Here is a 19,979-nt window from a genome sequence, read left to right on the forward strand (position 1 = left end):
ATATTACTGGTTGGTTTTGGACAAAACATTTCCTAGGTGGTACCGGGTGCTTTCCACTAGTCTTAGCAGCTCAGTTATCATGAGGCTGGACCGCAGGTCTAGTTGTCATCCTGTTCCTCACCAGCTTTCCAATCAATAGCTTCAGAATGACCACTACTTAAGATTGGTTAATGCACCAGAATTGCAACCTTGTGCTAACATTGCTATTATTTATTAATTGGAGTTCTAGGTGTTTTGTACAATTTTCCTGGTATCATTTGAATTTCCAGAGATAAGACAGGTTGCTTCTTTTATTCAGCACAGAAGTTCCCCAACCTCTGAAGTTCCCCAACTACTGAAGATATTCTTCAATATCCTCTCAAAGTTGGCATTACTGATGCTGGTTTGGGCTGCTGTTTTCATTATCACTTGAACTCAGAACTTCACGTATTGAGTATGTCTCAATCTACTCTGGTTACCATCCTACTTGGTCATTAAGTTGCTCATCTATTCAGTTTGTGGTTCAGAATGCCTGTAGTTGGAGGATTAATGAAAAAAACCTGCTTTGGCAATACTGAGGTGTTACTGTTCATTTTTGATTGGTTACACTGTCGTTTTGTTGGAAGAGGACATATCTAATATGTACTCCCGAATCAAACAATACGGCTAAATTTGCTGCAAAGTAAGCTGGGAGAAGTAGATTCTGGTGAAGATGAAATATATTTGGTAATATCATACACTTAAAAATTTCTAAGCTTCTCCCCGCCTCCAGTTCTTAACTATCACAGAAAACCATAACATACTTTAAGCTCAGTTTACACCCAATCTTCATCTACAAAGACTAATAATAGAGCATTTGAGGGGAGAGGAATAACTATTTAGAAAAACTTGCATAGTTGAAGACAGAGTCTGCAAAGTGTGGTTCTTAAAGTATTCTTTATTAAGATCATTAAAAGTTGCAGAAACAACTTTATATTATAAAGGCACAGGGAGACAGTTCTGATAAAATATTCAAATTAAACAGTAACATACAGTACAAAAGACAATTTAAATGCACATACAAACCCCAAATGTTTGATTCAAAAATATTTTACTGCGTCTATTAATGGGCAATGATTAAAAATATAAATTGCTGCTGTATAATAAATATCTGAGTGTGAACATCTTGATAGCAAAGAACAAAATATTTATTGCTTTTCACATACATATTTTTCCCTGTAATTTTAAATTCCTAATTATTTTACTATCTTCTCAGTCTTCTCCAAAGATAACATTACACATAATCTCTAATGGTAGTTATACCTGAAGTAGCCATCGCTGACTGCCTGGTGCTTCTTCAATTCCTGCTCTGTAATCACAACCACTTACCAAAAATATAATGATGTTTGTGGAACCACAGACAGCTCTCCTGTGAATTCCAGCCTCTGTGTTATGAATATGTAGAAAATATAGTGGTGTTCTGTTTTAAAATTGCCTTTTTTTTTTTTTAGTGTAGTTCTAAGGAAGAAGCAAGAGTATTATTGTTTGATGGTTTTCCTACTCCCCTCAAAATTTTTTTCAAGCTGTAAAAAGGTAGCCTAGCAAAATCTTCAATGTTTCATTGAGAGCTATGCAATATACTGATGGATAAGAAGGAACACAATGAAGTTTGTTTATAATAGAAATCTCTTACCCTTTTGTCCTCCCATTTTAAAACTTAGATTAATTTTATTGCTGTCTCCCTCCGCTTTGGGTTAAAAAACTAATTTAACATGGTACAAAGCAATTTCCATCACAATAATCAAATAACATGAAAGTGTCACCCTAAATAATGGTGTTTCAACTTAAGAAGTACCTATGATAAAGTCACTTGACCATGGTATGTTCAGATGGTATATAGCAGCTACAAATTCACCTGGCATGGACTTGATGATCAATAAATAGTTGCTGAATGAATCAAAAGGACAAATTTGGCTTTGGTTGTGCATGTTTTAATTACTTTCTGATTTCAGTAAGTCCAGAACCAAGAACCCAAACTTTACTGCAAACAAAAGCAACAACTTCAAACAGAAAAATATTGTCTGTGCTATTGAGTCAACTTTTACAAAGAACAATTTTTAAATAAACAAAATTGTCACACATTATTTGTTAATTTTTCTACTCACATATTTAAATTTGATGTTTTGATATTTAGCAATTGGGTAAAGATCACAGTGGGGAGACAAGTTTTACAGTAAAAATGATTAGCATATCAGCAAGTAAAATGTTCTGAGGCCTAATTAAATTCCAACAATGATTACCATGTTTATTTTGGAAAAACTAACAATGAATAAAAGGGTAGAAGATCTTTAAGTTATACATTTATTTAGAAGCAGTAGCTCAACTGTCAACATTAAAGGAACAGGTAGATCTTAATTTAATAGTGACAGCTAAATACTGAACTGGGATAGGTGACCAATTCTATTTTCAGCTCTAAACATGGGAATGTGTCTTAATATTTCTTTGGCATATACATTCCTATCTTGGACTAGTTAGCATTGGAGAACATTGTTTTATTGTTACTTCAATCAAGTTATCAAAGTGTAGCCTGCTAGTATATTCTTCTTAAAGCCTTTTAGCAAAGAATGCAGTGACATTTTGTAGCATATGCTGAACACCTTGTTCAGTGTATACTTATAATTACTGGCACTGAGGGATTTAACTCTTAAATAACCTGAAATGACATCATGCAATGGTGAAGCTCAGAAGGGTGGGGAGAGGTAAATTATTTACATAATGAAATACTAAGATTTCTGTAAAAACAGTAAACCTGGGAGTCCTGCCCTAACAGGTAAGTGTGTACCGCATAGCACTGCAAGAAAACTACTTATATTAAAATTTAAGCGAACACCTATTATAACCTGGGTGTGTAAAACTTTTAAAAAATGGAAAATAATTTTACACATCAGAAGGAAAAGGTGGCCTATAAAACAGGCCAATCTAACTTGACATTCAAAGTAAATGCAAGAGATTCACAAAATCATGATAGATATGCAAACTAAGTACCAAGTACCCTTTGATACACAAGCCATGTAACTATCAGACTCCTTTCCAATAGCTTAACAATATCATTAATCCACTCAGGTATGGGAAGGGGGAAAGCAGTCAATGATATCTCAAGTCTCCAAAGTGAAGAGCAGACTTGCAGAAGCATCGTGTGAACTTTGATGTACAGTAATGTCTTTTTATTGATGGATGTTAATGTAAGATCTATCAGAACAAGTTCATTATCCTCTGATGTAATACTTCCGCATTTTGTTTTTTCTAGGCAGTTTTTTTGTTTGTTTGTTTTTTTGGTGGATTAGTTTTGCCAGTGCTGTTTCAGCGAAGAAAAGGAAAACCTCACCATCAACTACCTCACATTGTGACTTAACTGTGCTAGGTATCCACGCAGTTCTTTTGCGGCCTGGAATCGGCCATAGCGCTTCTTGGGGTTGGCGCACTCATCCAGCAAGGCCTCCAGTCGGCCATCTTTGGCAATTTCACTTGGTGGATCATGAAGCAGTCCTCCAGAAGTGCCACGCCAGGTGGCATGTCTAGATAAGAGGTTTTGACAAACAGCATAGTAATTGTGGTCCACAGTGACACGAGCACAAAGAATTTCTTTTGAAAACGATAAGCAAGCCTCCTTGTCACAGTCGTCAAACTTGCTCTCATACCATACGTCCCAATTCTCAGGCTTATCTGTGAGAGAAAAATCAAAAAAGTTTATTTGGAAACTAACTTCCTCTTCCTGAAGTTCTCTAAATAGAACATTAAGACATTTGTTCTGTACTTTCATGCATAAAACACATGATAAATTTAAGTGTTCCAATATATTAACTCAAAAAACATTCATTAGGATCTCAGGTAGAAGGATCAAACAGGCCTGTTCCACTTCTCAGTTAACATAGAACGGATCTTAAGGCATCATCTGACCCTACAGGACAGAAGAAATCAAGAGGTCTGCCTGGAGCATCAGCTGGCCACATAAAAACACCACCTGATTTTTAGTTCTTAAAGGATAGCAAGTCAAGAAATGAGAGGAAACAGCATTGCGGCCCACAGTACAGCACCTGCAAAGGAATAAACATAGGGACACCGGTCCACCTGGCTGAGGAAACAGCACTGCGGCTAGAACTGTGAGACAGTTACCAAGAAATAGGGACAAGTGAGGCTAAAAATAAGCTGTAACTTGCATGACCATTTACTGTTCAAAAAGGTAACTTTAGGCTAAAGACAGGAGGAACTAGGATGCTCGTGGCAGGCCTGCGAGATGGCTCAGCAGAGGAAGGTGAGCCTGATGACCCACATGATGGAGGGTGACAACAGAGTCTCACAAGCCGTCTTCTGGCTCTATACACACACCGTGGCACACCCATACACACGTACATACAACCACAACACACAAATACATTTAACTTTAAAAAGAAAAGCCAAGTAAAAGAGACATCTGAAACAAAATGATGACTACATGAGCAATGTTTAAGGTTCCAATTGGATGGCAAGGCACATAATAACATGATTGTGTGAATATTTTATAATATAAAATAGCTATAAGGCATTCAGGTTGTCCTGTCATATGTAACTAGAACTAGATTTGAACTCTGAGTTTAAATTCAGAAGACAAACACCCATAATGAGAACACAAAAGCTTATGTGTGCTTGGTTGGTAGAGTCAAGGCTCGAAGAACGGCCTGCTTAAAACAGAGATGAGGCCCCTTATGCAGAGAAAGTGCCCTTAGGAAAACCCAGAAGAAAAAGATACATCCAGAGAAACAAAAGGCCATATTCCTGAGGCATCAAGGATCATGGATAGACAGATATTGAAAATGAAGAATAAGACCAAGTGACACAGACTGTGCCCTGTAAGAAATCTGGATTCTACCAGAACAATAAGAGGTCATCAGAACCATTTAAGAAAGGGAAAGCTATTGACATTAGCTAGGAGAAAGCAGGCTACAACTTTAAAAAAAAAGAAAGCATGACAGACAATCCTACAATAGTCATTATTCCCTATGGGAGGATCCATGGCAAATCAAGACACCAGAAAAGAGCTTGGCGAGCACAAAATCGGAACAAGGTGTTGAGAAAAAAGAAGCCCTGAGCAGGATTGTAACAATCATAGAGAATGCAGTGACTATCCAGCTGCCAAGTCAGCCACATGGACCAGGTACCACAACTTAGCAATTCTGAAGGTCACCTAAAACTGCTCATACCCCTTATGTTCAGGGTAAGGTAGGTTAAGAAAGTAAGAGTCTCATCAAGAAGCAACAATTCTTGGGTTTACTTGGTTAAAAAAAGGTTTTACTGTAGCCCAGGCTGGCCTCTAACGCAATATGTACTCTTAGCTGGCCTCACACTTGAGCTGCTCCTGTGCTACCTGCCTGAGTGCTGGCATTCAGGGTGCAGCTTCCCTAACATTTCTTCTTCTAGGCTGCAGAGAAAGGAACCCTCCACTAGAGCAGCAACACTTTTATAACCTATAACAGCATAAACTTCCTTTTGTATTAAACAAAGGATTCTCAACTTTTTCCATACACAACCTCCTTTTGCTCAAGAAATGGTTATACAACTCTGTACATACAGAAATATAAATCAAGCCCTTGCCAATAAAAACTATTCTAAAACAATTATTTTATATATAGTTGCATCATTGATTAAAGAAAGGAAAACTCATGAGATGAATGTGGTTTTTTATGTAAGAATTAAATCTCCTAAAAAAAATAAAAAGATTTTCCAGTAACATTTTTTTCAGAGCTAATGGATATTTTGAATTTATAATAGTCAATGCTGATAATGCCACTGTGCATCAATACATAGCAGAAAATAGCAGAATTATGTTTAACGCCATTCAAAAACTGCTAGCCATTACGTCATAATCCCAAACCAAAACTGATTTTTTTAAATGAAAACTTAAGCCAGAAACTCAAATAATCATTTTTAACATCAAATATTCTAACATAATACAATTTAAAAATATACTAATTTGATATTTACATGCCAAGGAATGTCTGCAGGAAAATATCAAGTTTTCTATAGTCCAACACTTCTAAAGGTTTGTAATTCCTGAGACGCAGTAGTCTCCAATCTGTGTCAAGGTGTTCCAGGTTGTAGTGACTGATGATGTATGTGGTGATAGAGAACTCTGTGCTTTGCCCAGCAGACACACGGTGTTCAGAATCTAGGCTGCAGTGAAGTTGCATGATATGACACAAGCAATCGCAGGCAAAATACCCCAGATTCATTATGTGCTTGATTTTGAATTAATTCTTACTTGTTGCATAATTTAGAATCCATTGACTATTGCCAATTTTTTTTTCACAACCCCATTTCGTTATGTAACCCCTTTGAGATTGTGACCCAATTTAAGAAACTGTGTCTTAAACCACAGAATACAGTAAAAGATGTGGATACATGTAAGCCTACCTCCATAGACCCCCCCACCCAGGAGAAGGGGCTATATTCACTTAAATGGACACTTACTAACTGTGGGGAGATTCTAATTATAGGTATCACAAACACTCGTTAATCCTGATCACACAAAAATTTCAGAAAAGATACAAGGTTATCCTCTTAAGAAGAAACTTAGGATTTTATTATAAATAACACTCAGAAATGTACAAAAGACAAATCTGGAAATTATGTACTTACTTTGTCTAATTAATCTTTTGTCAGCAACTAAAACATTTTCAGCATCCACAATGATTACCTTCCCATCTCGAGGACCAACTGCAAAATTGTCAAAGCTGACGTCCAGGAGGTAGAGTGCAAATTCAAAGTCATTGTTTGTAAGCTGTTCTGCTATTTCCATTAACTGCCATGCAAGGTCAACTCTTTTCTCCCATGGTGCATTAAAGTAACTCCACAGTTCTTCTCCAACATAATTTACAGCCACCATTCTTCCACAAGCTCCAAGATATTTTGCAAATGGCCAACCTTCATCAGACGGAAAACTCTACAAAAGAAATATCTTAATATTATAAGACAGCCCGATGAAATTATCTTAGGTGTCTCTCCCCAGATGCTGTCAGAGATTCCTACTAGGTACAGTTCATCAGTATAAATGTCATCTTCCCTCCTCAACATTACCATAAACTTTGTGAAAAACTTTGTATTTGAAACCTTAAGTTTTACCTTTCAATATCTCAGAAACAAATTTATCAATAAGGCAAGAGACACTGTCTTTATTACCAATTCAAAAAATATTTATAGTTTTCTGTATCTTTTTGATTCTATACATGCAAACAATCTAACGTTACTTTTCAATATCCTGAAAATACAGTAGGCAGTAATTATTTACCTGGTTCAGCACTGTGCTGTGTAGGCAATAAGGATGAACTATAGGGGTTGGTTAGTCATAGGCTTTTTTTTTTTAGACATTGAACAAACTGTATGCTATTAGCAACTAAAGTTTGTACATTCCTAGAGGCCTTAACCAACCCAGTAGTCAAGACAGTGCTGGGAAAGATTCTAGAACTTTAAACAACATTCAAGCCTAGGAAAGAATAAGCTGCTCTTGATGAACACAATGTCCATTCTAAGCATCTAAGGTCTTAGGTTAGTCTTGTTTCCCTTTCCCCAGTGTGCCAGCTTCAATTTACTATGTTTATTTTCATTTTTTTCACATTAGTGAGATTTTCTAATAAGCATGTTAGCTATTGAGAAGATTCTAGTTCTAAACCAAAAGTAATGTCTAAGCAAGTCATTTTCAACTGGATCTGCCCCTGATCCCATGCTGGGGAGCCAACTAGGGCCCTGTGCAAGCAGTCAAACACTCCACCACTGAGCAACATCCCCAGCCCCACTGACACTTTCTATTGCTAAAACGTGCTGCTTCAAAACTGAATATTAAAGAAAAAAAAAAGTGGTTAAGTTATTATAAGTTTCATATGTAAGGTTACAAGGCCAGAGGTTTGTGTCACTCTTGTACTTCTTAGCTGGAAAAAAAAAATATTATGAGCTAATACTCAAACCAGCACTAAAGTAGAGTAGAGGTAGATCAGGAAGACAATTAGTAAAACCATAAAATTCCAGAGGACCAAAGCAGCGCTCTGAATAATCTACATGCATTTGAAGAGCCAGAGGTATCTTTTCTTGTAAAATAAATAAATAAAAAGAAAAAAAGAAAAGCAATTCTAACTATGCCTTGACCTTTAATTGTCCGAACAAATTAAATTTATTTTAAAATCCTTATGTTAGAAGAAACATCTTTAGATCTAAACCCCATACACAACAATCATACTTTTCACATGTAACTTTACTTTTAAATAACAAGTATTTTAAGACAAAATCCTAATTATATGAAAAGAGACCATGGATCTTAACTATACTAAATTAATGGATTGCCTTGGGGGCTGAGACAACAGCTACCTTAGTCCTGTTGGAGGAAAATGTTTTCAATCCTTTAACAGTATTTTTATTTCTTTTGGGCACTGAGAAGTGACAGAAAGATCGCTCTTGTGAAACATACAGTGCAAAAACTGTTCACAAACCACACACTATTTCAACTTTCCTTGCAATTTTGAATGTCTTATGACCTTGAAATTTTTTTAAACAAATGGCTACAACAGATTTAGCTATTGCTCAGAAGTGTGGATTCTATAAAGATCCTGACATAAAAAAATGGAACATTAGAAGTTTAGTAAGTATGTGGAATTACATTATTGCCATGTAAAAGGTGAAACAAAGCCACCTCTACACTGTATTATTCACATGCTATACTGTAGAACAGACAGAAGCGTATCTTTGTGAAAATAAAACAGTCTTTGACAACAAGAGAAAAGGGATCACTGCCAGCATCTGCACATGTACAAATGCCTCCTTGTGTTTGGAGCCTTTCCAACTGGCAAACGAGAGTCACATGTACACTTCATTACCCGCGCCCCTCATAGAGGAGGGTAAAATATATGAACAAATGTCACATTGAACAACTCTTATATTAGTACTGTGATTTCTGACGGTTTTTAACTGAAATCTTATGCCTTGTTTTAAAAGCAACACATTCTTTCACTTAGCTTGCTACCTAAACTTTTAGAAGTTTAATTGTTCAAGCCATACCATTTGCTCCTAAGACAGTACTTTTTCACTGTATAATCAAATACTCTTCATTAATAAAAACTGGTTTTTATTAAACACATTGCAGTCCAAAAATTAAAAATAAATTTAAAAAAAAGGCTCAGGGTTAGAAACCAAGATACCTGTCATTGCATTTAAAACAATTCTGGCTTACAGCCAAGATACTACATAGCCAGGCAGAATTTGAGAGACATTTTAATTGAAGTGATATCAAAAGAACACTGGATGTACTGACACTATCTAAAGCCAGAAATTTACTAAAGTCATCTTCTACTATACAAAAAACATGGAGCTTATACATGATTTACACATCAAGATTTTAGGAAAAGCTTGAATTAAGTAAATAAAAAGTTTTGAATCGAGGTGAGTTTTTTTCTGATTAGCAAACTCCTTCAGTATAAAGTACAGTAGCACTAGCTGAGATTAAGAAGTTTATTACAGAGGCTAAGATTTCCGCACTTAAAACAAAAAAATCTGAAGAGCAGATATTCAAATTATCTAGAACCAGAGAACTTCACTTAATCTAAAATATGCAATTATTTTATTGAACTATTTACAACTGAAAAATGTGTAAGTGCTTTCTAATGAAGAAATCTTCAGACTTAGTGCAGTACCAATGGCAGATCTGGGAGGGACTCAACTGTTTGTAAATGTTGATAGGTTATTAATGCATGTATAAAACAGACTACCAATTTTATAAAAGTAAATACTGTACAAAGAAGCAAAACAGATGTAAATCCACATATTTGCCTTTCTATTATTGTACTTTAAAAGATTGAGACCCACAAGAGATTAATTTTAAAAATTAATCTAAGCATGATTTAGTGCCGTGATCTAAATAATATAAATGCCTTCAATATTAACTTGAAAAATATTTTGATCTTGAAATAGAATTCAAATTATCACATCTAAGCATTTTTGTTTCATCTTGAGCAATACAGCCATACATTCACAAAGCTATCAATAAGATATCAAAGATATCTAAGAACACTGATGTACTGACACTGTCTAAAGCCAGAAATTTACTAAAGTCATCTACTATACAAAAAACATGGAGCTCATACATGATTTACATGTCAAGATTTTAGGAAAAGACTGGAAAAACTCAAATATGTTATACTTTCTATAATATACAATCTTCAACAAAATTTCTACACTAAAAGGGAAAGATCGTACAGCATATAGTAATGGGTTTGAAATTATAAGGTTAGACTCAACTGTCCACCTGAATCTCTACCTCTCAATACCTGAATATAATTCTTTTCTCCCAACCCCCATCTCCTCCAGACCCCAATAGTCAAGCTACTTCTCCAAATCATTTGCTACAGCTTCATTGGCATTTCTTTTCACAAGAATACAGTTTCATATGTTATCATAAACCTAGGATGTTCTTCTCATCACATCTACAATCAGTCTAATAAACAGTTAGGCTTTGGCTAAATAGAGAACATGGAGGGAGAATAATCTTATTAAGAGTAAATTAAATTTTACCTCATGTAACCAACTCAACATATTTGAATCCTTTTTTCCTATTGAACATTAAAACAATGAACTTGCGAACTTGCTTTTAATTTTTTATAGTAACAGGTTAATGAAACATTTGGGATTTGTACATGTTACCAAGTTTTTTTAAGTCTTGTATTAATTATCAGTACTTATGGATGCATTAGACATTTTCATAAAATCACATTTTTTAGGAAATTTGCTAACAAACTTGTATGGCCCATTACAGATTAAAAGGTCCTAGAGGGTAGTAAACAGATTTAGTGGTCATATTGGGAGGGTATTATTCGTAGATGTCTTATGTCAGGAAAATAAGCGTATTTCTTGATGAATATGTGGATTTGGGGAAGCAGCTCTTTAGAAAGTTCATTAAATTCACCAAAAGCATAGCCCTTTTCTGTTTGATTCTTGGCTTGCCCGATGAAGACAATGTTATAAAATATCACTCCAGTTTTACAGAGGAAGAAAACAAGCTCTCAAATGACTTACTATTTTACTATAAATGGCATGAGATTAACATTAAAAATAAGGTCAACTTATAAAGATTTATGTTCTGTTGTCTTTTTCTCCTACATAACCAAAATGAGTTTTATATACTAAATTTTAAATACCTAAATTCTTTTCAGAGAAGAATATAATTTGTATAAGCACTCATGAGCTCATAGCATTCTACTGAAGGGTATTACAGTTCACAAGAAAATATCAAATAAACACATGAGAAATGTGTTACCATGTAGGTGTGCTTTTTTATTAAAGGAGGGGATTCCTCCTTAATTAATTCCTCCTTAATATAAATTAACTTCAAAAAGCCTATCAATCATCAAAATATACAACCTAAAATGTCCATCAGCTTTTCTCTAACTAGTATTTCTGCACAAAAATACACAAAAAACAAACTTGAGAACATTTTAAGAAAGTAAATGTTATAGAGAGCACAGAAATGTTTAAAGGTTTAATTTCAATCTTAGAATTATTTTAAAAGCTCAGATCTGAACGAAATCCCAGTGTGGCAATACATGTTGTAACAGCTGTTCATACAGATTAGTCAACTGTGCTGTGCTGGTGACAGACTAATGTGTTCACAGTTTTGTGAACTGTCTGGAGGGGGGATACAGTGAAGTTACTACGAAGATTTAATAGTTACTTAATTCCAGCTAGAATTTATCTGAGATCTTAGTTTATTAATTTATATTGGGAAGTAGTAAAAAAAAATTTATCACAAATACAGCAGACGCCTAACAAACCCATGAAATGCCTCATTATTATAAAATCATTTTCTGATGCCATTTTCCACCTACCTCAAATTCCAATATTAACCAATGCTTTGAAAATAGCAAGGCTGTGTTATTCACTGATCATCATGTCAGCATGTCAAATGGCTATATGGAAAATTGAGAACCAATGTCTTATATATTAAAAACAAAAGCCTACCTACATTAAATAGAAAGAAATAAGTCATCTTATAGAAAATTTTTAGTACACACACACACACACACACACACACACACACACACACACACCTCCTCATCGCGACCCACCCTTACTGCCAAAACTTACTTGGCAAAGCTTTATGCAAAAACGTACTAATCTCAACAGATCCTTTCTTACCTACTTTACAAATAGCAACTGTTACCCACATTTTTAACTTGAATGTGTAAGTACAAATGCTATATTGCAAACATTTTATCTCAATTAAAAAAAAGAAAGAAAAAACAGTAAAAGAAATAATAAGCACAAAAATACACTTTAGGACCCAATAACCTAAGAATGTGATCTTTCTTTAGTGAACATTTTCCTTCCCCTTCATATCTTAACCCAACAGCAAATCTTAGAAGTTACTTTCCTCTCTTATTTAAAAAAAAAAAAAAAAAAATTAAATATTTTTATCCCAGCTGTAGCCCCCTTGTCCCCTCCCAATCCAACCCTCCCTCTTCTTCTCCCATGCCCCTTGGGGGGGGGGGTAGCCTTACCAGGTCACAGAGGAGGACAATGCAGACAGTCCTGATGAGACCTGATAGGCTAGGGTCAGATGGAAGGGGAGGAGGTCCTACCCTCTCTTCTTTCTTAAATGCATTCTCTAAACTTCTAATTCTCCCCTGCTTTGAAAATAAACTCTATGTTCATCCTGCATGAGTACCCTTTATCTTAAACTCACCTGTCCTTCCCTACTCTGTACAAGAGGCCTCCCACTTGAGACCCTGATGTCGCAGCACCAGGTCTTCCTTGTCCTCTTTAGCGAATATAAAATCCAAAATTACCTTATTCTTGAGTGCTACCAAACTTAAAGCTGAAACTGCGCAAACTGTTTCTTGAACTGTCACCTCTGCTGGAGCCCATAGGTATATAGAACAGTTCTGGTAGTACTTTGCAATGGTATAGTAACTCAGATGTAACCCCTATTTTGATACCATTCAGAAATGCCAATGTACACTACTGCATAATTAATGATTTACAGAGAAAAACAAATTGTTTTGTATTTATGATACTTATTCTACTCCACTTACCTCATATGGAACAAATTTTTAAACCCCCTTTTAAACGTTTGTTCCCAGTAAGCTAGAGCCTGAAGTAATAGCTATGCAGTTAGGTAGGAAATTGTATATATGTATATACACACACAAACATGTGTGTACATATATATATTTCCTTACATACATATACACACATGGAAGAGAGGTGGCATATAAATATCTTTCAGGGTAAAATCTATGTATTCTGACACATCAGAATAATGTACTAAAGAGAAATAATCTTTCAACTACTAAGCTGTCTGAAAACTAGAAAACTTGTAAATTTTTTTATAAATTAAGGACATTTTACAGGTATCACTTGAACATTCCCATCTCCTTTCACCTTTAATGCAATCCTGTTCAGTAACATTCTTGTTTTATTAATTAAACCTCAGGGTTTGAAATATTTGAGTGATTTGCCCCGTAACTTCATGTTATTACAGAATATAAATGGACACAATCTGAACACAGACCCCCACCTTTCTACCACCACACTGGCAAATCTCACTCAGTGTTCAGTCCTGTACCCCACCTCTGAAAAAAGGCACCCGCTCCTCTAATGATGGACCCAGGTATCCTTCCTTACGTCAGACATCTGATATGAATAAACGGATTTTAATTTCTGTGCTTATTATGATGCAATGATCGTAACTGATGTGTATGTGCATGTCTATATGCATGCACGTGTGAGCTAAACATGCTAGCTGCCTGCTGCCCAGGGTAGTCTCTATAGCCTTTTAGTACAAAAGCCTTAGGAGACAACTCACCAAATGAACAAACAAAAATTATTTTGTTTGTTTGCGAGTCTAATAAACTCTGTAGGATTTCACAAAAAAACTTCCTCTTTGCAACTTATAAATTGGGTAAATGAATTTAGTATATAATTTTTAAGACTTTCCATCCAAAGGCCAGATTTGGTGACACATACCTGTAATCCCAGCACTTGGGAGGTAGGAGAGGAAGATCAAGAGTTCACAGCCATAACTAAAACTTTCCAGGGTTTATAACTAGGACAGATAACTACCCCTACCTTAGACTTGTTTCACAACCATTTAAAAGTCACTGTACATGTAAGAAATGCAAGTCTTTACATTCCCAAGGCCATTATTAGTTTACTATACTGATGGTGAATGGAAGGTACAAGAATAAAAGTCAGCATGCTGTAAAAACTTAGTTAGCAATCAATGACAGTAACAGGCCAGAGCAGCCACAAGATTAAAAAAAACAAAACAAACATAAAAAACCAAAAACCCGTCTGACAATGCCCTGGAAAACTAACTGTGCACCCAAGACCACAAAGTCCAACCACAGCAAATAGAATAAGCTGCAACAAAGACAAAGAGATCACTATTTCCAGCAACAAGTGAAAAGGAACGCAGACTGACACCCCCATGCAGTATAAATATGAAATGATGCTTCCTGAAGGATGTCTGTTACATTGGCTTTCCTAATTAAAATAAATTCTCCCCTTCATTTTGTGAACCTAAGATATACATTTTATTATTACATTTGTATTTTCATGAAGTTTAGTCGAGTCTCAAATGTGTTAATAAAGCCTCACATGAAAATTCATGTGCAACACAAACACACTTAAAAAGCTTACAAACTTAATATTAAAAAGTGCTCTCCTCTGCCCTGTAGGGTTGTGATGAACAGCTGCAATCCTAGCACTGGGGGCTGAAGCAAGAAGACTGAGCTGGGCACTAAAAGAAAACAAAGCACCAACCTCTAATGTGTTTTGAAGTTTAAATGCAGGAATGTGGTTATTAAATCAGCTGCCAGAGGGAGAAAATGAAGGAGGCTCCACAGACTATTGCCTGAAACCTCCGAAGTAGAAAACATCCATTCTAGAACTATTGCTAAACTAGATGCTTGGCTCCTTATTATCCTCCTAAGAAGGACTTTTGTTTTGAAATCTGAGTACATGTGAGTAAACTTTAGAGATAGGAAGAAAACTGTGAAAGATTATTTGATCTGATCTCAAATGCACACCCTATCAGAGGCCTCCTACCCCAGTAGGGTCCTCTTTTAGAGATTAAGTAAGTCCATAGTTAAAGCTGAACTTAGAAAACAAACAGCAAAAAAGAAAAACAGATTTCTCAAATCAAGAATTTGAGAGTACCCAAATACATCAGAAACTCAGCAGACCTATTTAAGAGAAAAGAAAGTAACCCCATTTAAGAAAAAGAAAAGAAAGGAAAAGAAAAAAAAAGCTTATTAACTTATTCCAACATTTATCTCCATGGTCATAATCCTCATTTTCTACTTCAAAAAGTTACTTTCAGCAAGGCACCTGGAAGTATACTGTCTTCCACACAGGCCGCTTCCAGAGGCCAAAGCACTACCCTCTACTAACTCCCATTGGCTCTGTCAGGATGGATGAGATCAGAGTAGCTGAAGTTCAGCTCAGGCTGTCAGCACCCACACTCCAAGCATGCTTCCTGCTGCTGACCAAATTGCACGAGGGGACTAGTCACTCTCTGCATGTATGCTAGCATTTATTCACTGTTTACCATGCATCAAGCCCTACACAAATGTTCTATGTGTGTGTGTGTGTGTGTGTGCATTTGCCTTTTACAAGTAAAACGAAAACTTAAAAATCACAGCTTGAACAATGATAATTGCATACAATAAAAATTATGTCCTATTAAATCCATGATTCAGAAAATATAAGGCAAATAAAGTTCTACCAATGTAACACAGTTAAATAAATTCCTGGCTCTTTCTCCTGAAATGACCAAGGGCTTTCTTCAAAAAGCCCTGGGTCAACCAGACAGTTGCTGAGGTTCAGGATCTCCAGACACTCCACACCTTGACCTTGACCCCTGTTTAACAATAGGTAGCAAGCACAAATACCAACAGGAAAGTCATCTGGGGTGTGGGCCAGCTAAGCATGAGAATACACGTCTTGGTGACTGAAACTATAAAGGGAAAAGGTTGCTGACATGATAAAGGTCCTGGGAACTGTCTTGTCTATTGCAGAACATCCTTCCTAGAAGCCAGGCACAGACATGTTCCATGACAGGTAAGACCATTAAATAACAGGAACTGCTGTGCTTTCTGTCAGCACCACACAGGAACACTGACAGCACAAATCTATACTTCCATGCTGTATCTTACAGACAACACCTTTCTTTCTCTTCCTTTTTCAGGCCCTATCAAAGACTTCATTTTTCACTGTGTCTTAAAATCTGAAGAGCTAATGAATTAAACTCATATATGTTTTCATTTCTTTCACTAGTACCTTAAACCAAAGGGGATTTTTAAGTAATCAAGGTATAAGCATTATCACTTAATGTAGGTTTTGTGAAGAACAGTTTGATAATATAAGTTTAAAGGGTTTTTTTTTCTTTTTATTCCTGCCTAAAATTTTGGACAACAGAAAATTTAAAAATCTAGTTTGTCATCCAGCATCTAAAAATTCGTTAAGTGGCTCCCTCTCCTGGAAAAAAGTGAAAGGTGAGTTAGTCTTTAAGTTGTAAAGTACTGACATCTTCAAAATACTTTTTAAAACTATATGAAGCAAAAGTATACATCAGGAAACAGGCAAATACTATCAAGACAGCTGGCTTTATAGAAACTGCACTACTAAATGTACAGTTTGCATAGCTAACACAAAGTACATATGACAATCTGATTTACCACATAAAATAAGTATTCTTGAATACAAATGTAGACAGACTCTTCAACTTCTTGATTTATGCCATTAACAAGTGAACAAGCACTATCTCCTCAGGTAAAACAAAAAACAAACAAACAAACAAACAAACAAAAAAACCACTATCACACTAGTCAAAACTCCAAAACCTGTCTTTCACAAGTAGGTAGCAAGGAAGTATCAGTACTATCCCTGGGGCTGGGCTGTCTAAATTAAAGATGCAGAAAGCCACAATTATGTTTGCTCACATTCTATATCCATCCTATACCCTATGCAGTCATCCACACAGAGCAATGTGGGCATTATGTTTCAAATAAAGTGAGAAAAATGTAAACTTTTTGCAAAGTCATCACCAAAGATGAAAATAAGCAAGTGAGGAAGAGTCGGTCAGGAAACCAGACACAAACAGGCATGACTATCTCAACTAGAGAACAGGCTGAAAATGCCAAGAGTATCAAGGCACAAAAGCTCCCTGTTAGCGGCAGCTTTGCTGTGTGGAAATTACATAGCAGTTTCTCAAGTTCAGAAGCCTATGTTCATAAGGAAGCAAGCACAGTGCTTGATATTAGTTGTTCCTAATACTTGGAATCAACCTGATAAAAATCGTTCAATAGGCACTCGGTATTTTAAATGCAAGAACTGTATACACTTTAAGTTCAGTGCTAAATATTGGGACCCCAGAGAATTCTACTATCGACTTCAATTAACTACGCTAAGCTTTGTCCAGGGACCAACCTTGCTGATACAAACACAGCTTGGGCGGTGGGGGTGGGAGATCATACTTAGGGACTCGGCCTTTAGAGACTCACTAGTCTGGAAACTAATGAATAAAATAATCCTCCCAGGTAAGCTTAACTGATTTTTATACACTGTTCACTGATCAGAGATAAAACGGTATTTATGAAACAGTCTGAACTTTTAAATTAACCCATCACATATATCTTAACATCACCTTAAAATTTTACAACGACTCGCATTAGAATTTCATCTGAGTATATGTTCATGATAAGAATACTTGGCTGAACTAATCAAGGCTGATTTCTCTTGACTAAGATGCAGAAAACTTGAAGGGAAAAAAGCTGGAGTGCATTCCTATTCATAGTTTAATCAACAACAAAAACAAGGCACAAACCCTCTAGCCATTAGTGGCGTTCTTAGCGGGGAAAGGCTGTGAACTATACAATCAATTACTTGTGGTTAATTTAAAACCACTTTCCCTCGTGCTGGATGTTCAGAACTGGTAACTTTTCCCGCAGTCAAAAGCGATCACACCCCTACCCGGCAATCACTGCCCAAGGGCACAGCACTTTAGCCCGAGGTGGGTGTGCAAACACAATTTACTCCAAAGACAACCCGGATTTTTCTCTTATCTTTTATCTTCTTGCAATCAGTGAAAAGATTACATACTATCCTCCTAAAAAGCCCGGTTATTTTCACAATAAAGTCAGAGGAGAGCAAATGAGTCTGTTGGGCTGGAGGCCAGAACCTTCTTTCTTCGATCCCAGCTCTAACCTAAACACTTTAATTCCTTCCTTAACCGGATTACCATATGACTAGGGCAGGTCACAGGATCGGGATGCAAATGTCCCTCTTGGCCTTTAGCCTTCCCAGCCCTAACCCAACACTAACTTTCCCCCATCACCAGGCTTCTAATTCCACGAAGAGCAAGGATTAGTCTCCCCTTCACTTACCACCATCCCACTCCCCCACCTGGTCCCAGAACCAGCCGAGTGACTATCAGGGTGATGAGCTAGAGCTAAGAAAAAAAAAAAAAAAGACAAGACTCGGGAAAGTTAGGCCAGCCAGGAGGGCAGCGAGTGAAGGGTGACCGTGGCGCCCAAGGGTTGTGAGGGGTACGAGGGCTCGCGATCACCGGCGGCGGCATCCAGACGGGGACTGGCGGGGGGGGGGGGGGGCGGAAGGAAAGTCGCGGCCCAGCCTTTTTGGGAGAGTTAGGGACGCACTCCCTCTGGCGTTAAAGAGCCCCGCGCCCGGGTGGCGGGGACCGCCCCGGGCCCGCGCCTACCTGTAGCACCAGCGGCTCGGGGTTGAAGGCCAGGGTGAGCAGCAGCTGCATGCGCTCCGAGTCCTTGAGGTTGCGCAGGAGGAAACTGCCCGAGTCCTTGGTCTCGGCGTAGCGTCGCACCAGGCGGTCCAGCAGGCGCTGCGACGGGCAGTGCACCAGGTCCGACCAGCCCTCCACCGCCTCGGGCGTGAGCAGGCGCACGTCGCCGTTGAGGCGCGCGAACTCGGTGCGGGGCATGGCCTGGAGCAGGTCGCAGCGCGGCCGGCCGGTGGCCCGCTTGCAGATGCTCTGGTCGAGCTGGGCCAGCTCGCGCTGCGACCCCAGGCGCTTGAGCACCACGCGCCGGCGGCCGCCCTCGCGGGGCTCCCCGTACTGCGCGAAGTACACGTTCTTGACGTTGAGGAAGTCCAGCAGGCGCAGGCGGCCCCACGCCTCGAAGCCCACCTGGCCGTTGAGGAAGCGGCGGCACCAGCTCGTGCCGAAGCACGCCGGGCACTTATTGAGCTGCAGGAAGCGCCGGTCGGCGAGCTCGTTGCGCTGCCAGGAGGCGAGCAGCGACGGCGAGTGCAGCAGCATCAGCACCAACAGGCTGCCGAGCGCCGCCAGCTTCAGGGCGCGGGACAGGCGGCCCAGCTTCAGGGGCACCAGGCGCCACATCCCGCCCGCGCGCGCCGCACCAGCGGCTTGGGGGGCCGGGGCGCCCGAGCGCACCCCGGGGCCGCCCCACGGCGCCGAGGCCCGCGCGGCGCGGACGGAGGGCGGCAGCGAAGGAGCCCCCGGAGCGGACGGACGAGCGCGGCGACTTCCCGGTCGACCGTCTCCACAACTCCGGGCGCCCTCCTCTCCGAGCTCCCCGCCCTCCGACTCCGCGGGCGCCGCCTCCTTGCCCGCCAAGTTATAGAGGCGCGGGGTGGGGGGGAGCGGAGGGAGGAGGGGGTGCGCCGCGGCCGCGCGCACGCGCACTCCCGCCCGGGACGCTCGAGCTGCGCCTGCCGGTCCCGGGCGAGCGGCGCGCCGCGGGGGGCGTGGGAGGAGCCCCGGACGCCTCCCGCTCCAGAAGGCTCCGGCGGGAGGAGGGGGAGGAGAGGCTGCGGCGGGGTCCCCGCGCGCGGGCACGCCCGGGAGCGAGGGGCGGAGCCGGGGGGCGGGGAGAGCGCGCGGCCGGCAAGCGTCAGCGCGCGCCCGCGGGGGCGGGGAGGCGGGCGGGGGGGAGGCGGGCGGAGGCCGC

At 39.1% G+C, this 19,979-nt stretch overlaps 1 protein-coding gene across 1 annotated transcript; it reads right to left on the bottom strand.

Annotated features, from left to right (window-relative positions):
* Window positions 1–899: 899 nt before the first annotated feature.
* Dipk2a (divergent protein kinase domain 2A) lies at window positions 900–19,488 on the bottom strand. The gene is made up of 3 exons (XM_055629933.1): window positions 18,752–19,488; window positions 6,631–6,934; window positions 900–3,681 (listed from the first exon to the last, which is right to left on the bottom strand). The coding sequence occupies exons 1-3, from the start codon at window positions 19,406–19,408 to the stop codon at window positions 3,350–3,352; spliced, it is 1,293 nt and encodes a 430-aa protein (XP_055485908.1). The 5' UTR covers window positions 19,409–19,488; the 3' UTR covers window positions 900–3,349.
* Window positions 19,489–19,979: the final 491 nt, after the last annotated feature.

The sequence above is a fragment of the Psammomys obesus genome, unplaced genomic scaffold, assembly GCF_907164565.1.
Source record: "Psammomys obesus unplaced genomic scaffold, mPsaObe1.curated_primary_1811, whole genome shotgun sequence".
NCBI lineage: Eukaryota > Metazoa > Chordata > Mammalia > Rodentia > Muridae > Psammomys > Psammomys obesus.

What these genes read in the sequence shown, in the direction of transcription:
- Dipk2a (XM_055629933.1), bottom strand. Translation starts at nt 19,408, where the DNA reads ATGTGGCGCCTGGTGCCCCTGAAGCTGGGCCGCCTGTCCCGCGCCCTG. An exon ending in CCGAGCCGCTGGTGCTACAG is followed by an intron (nt 6,935 to 18,751) that starts GTAGGCGCGGGC and finishes TTTCTTTTGTAG; the next exon opens with AGTTTTCCGTCTGATGAAGG. An exon ending in CAAAAGATTAATTAGACAAA is followed by an intron (nt 3,682 to 6,630) that starts GTAAGTACATAA and finishes TTTCTCTCACAG; the next exon opens with ATAAGCCTGAGAATTGGGAC.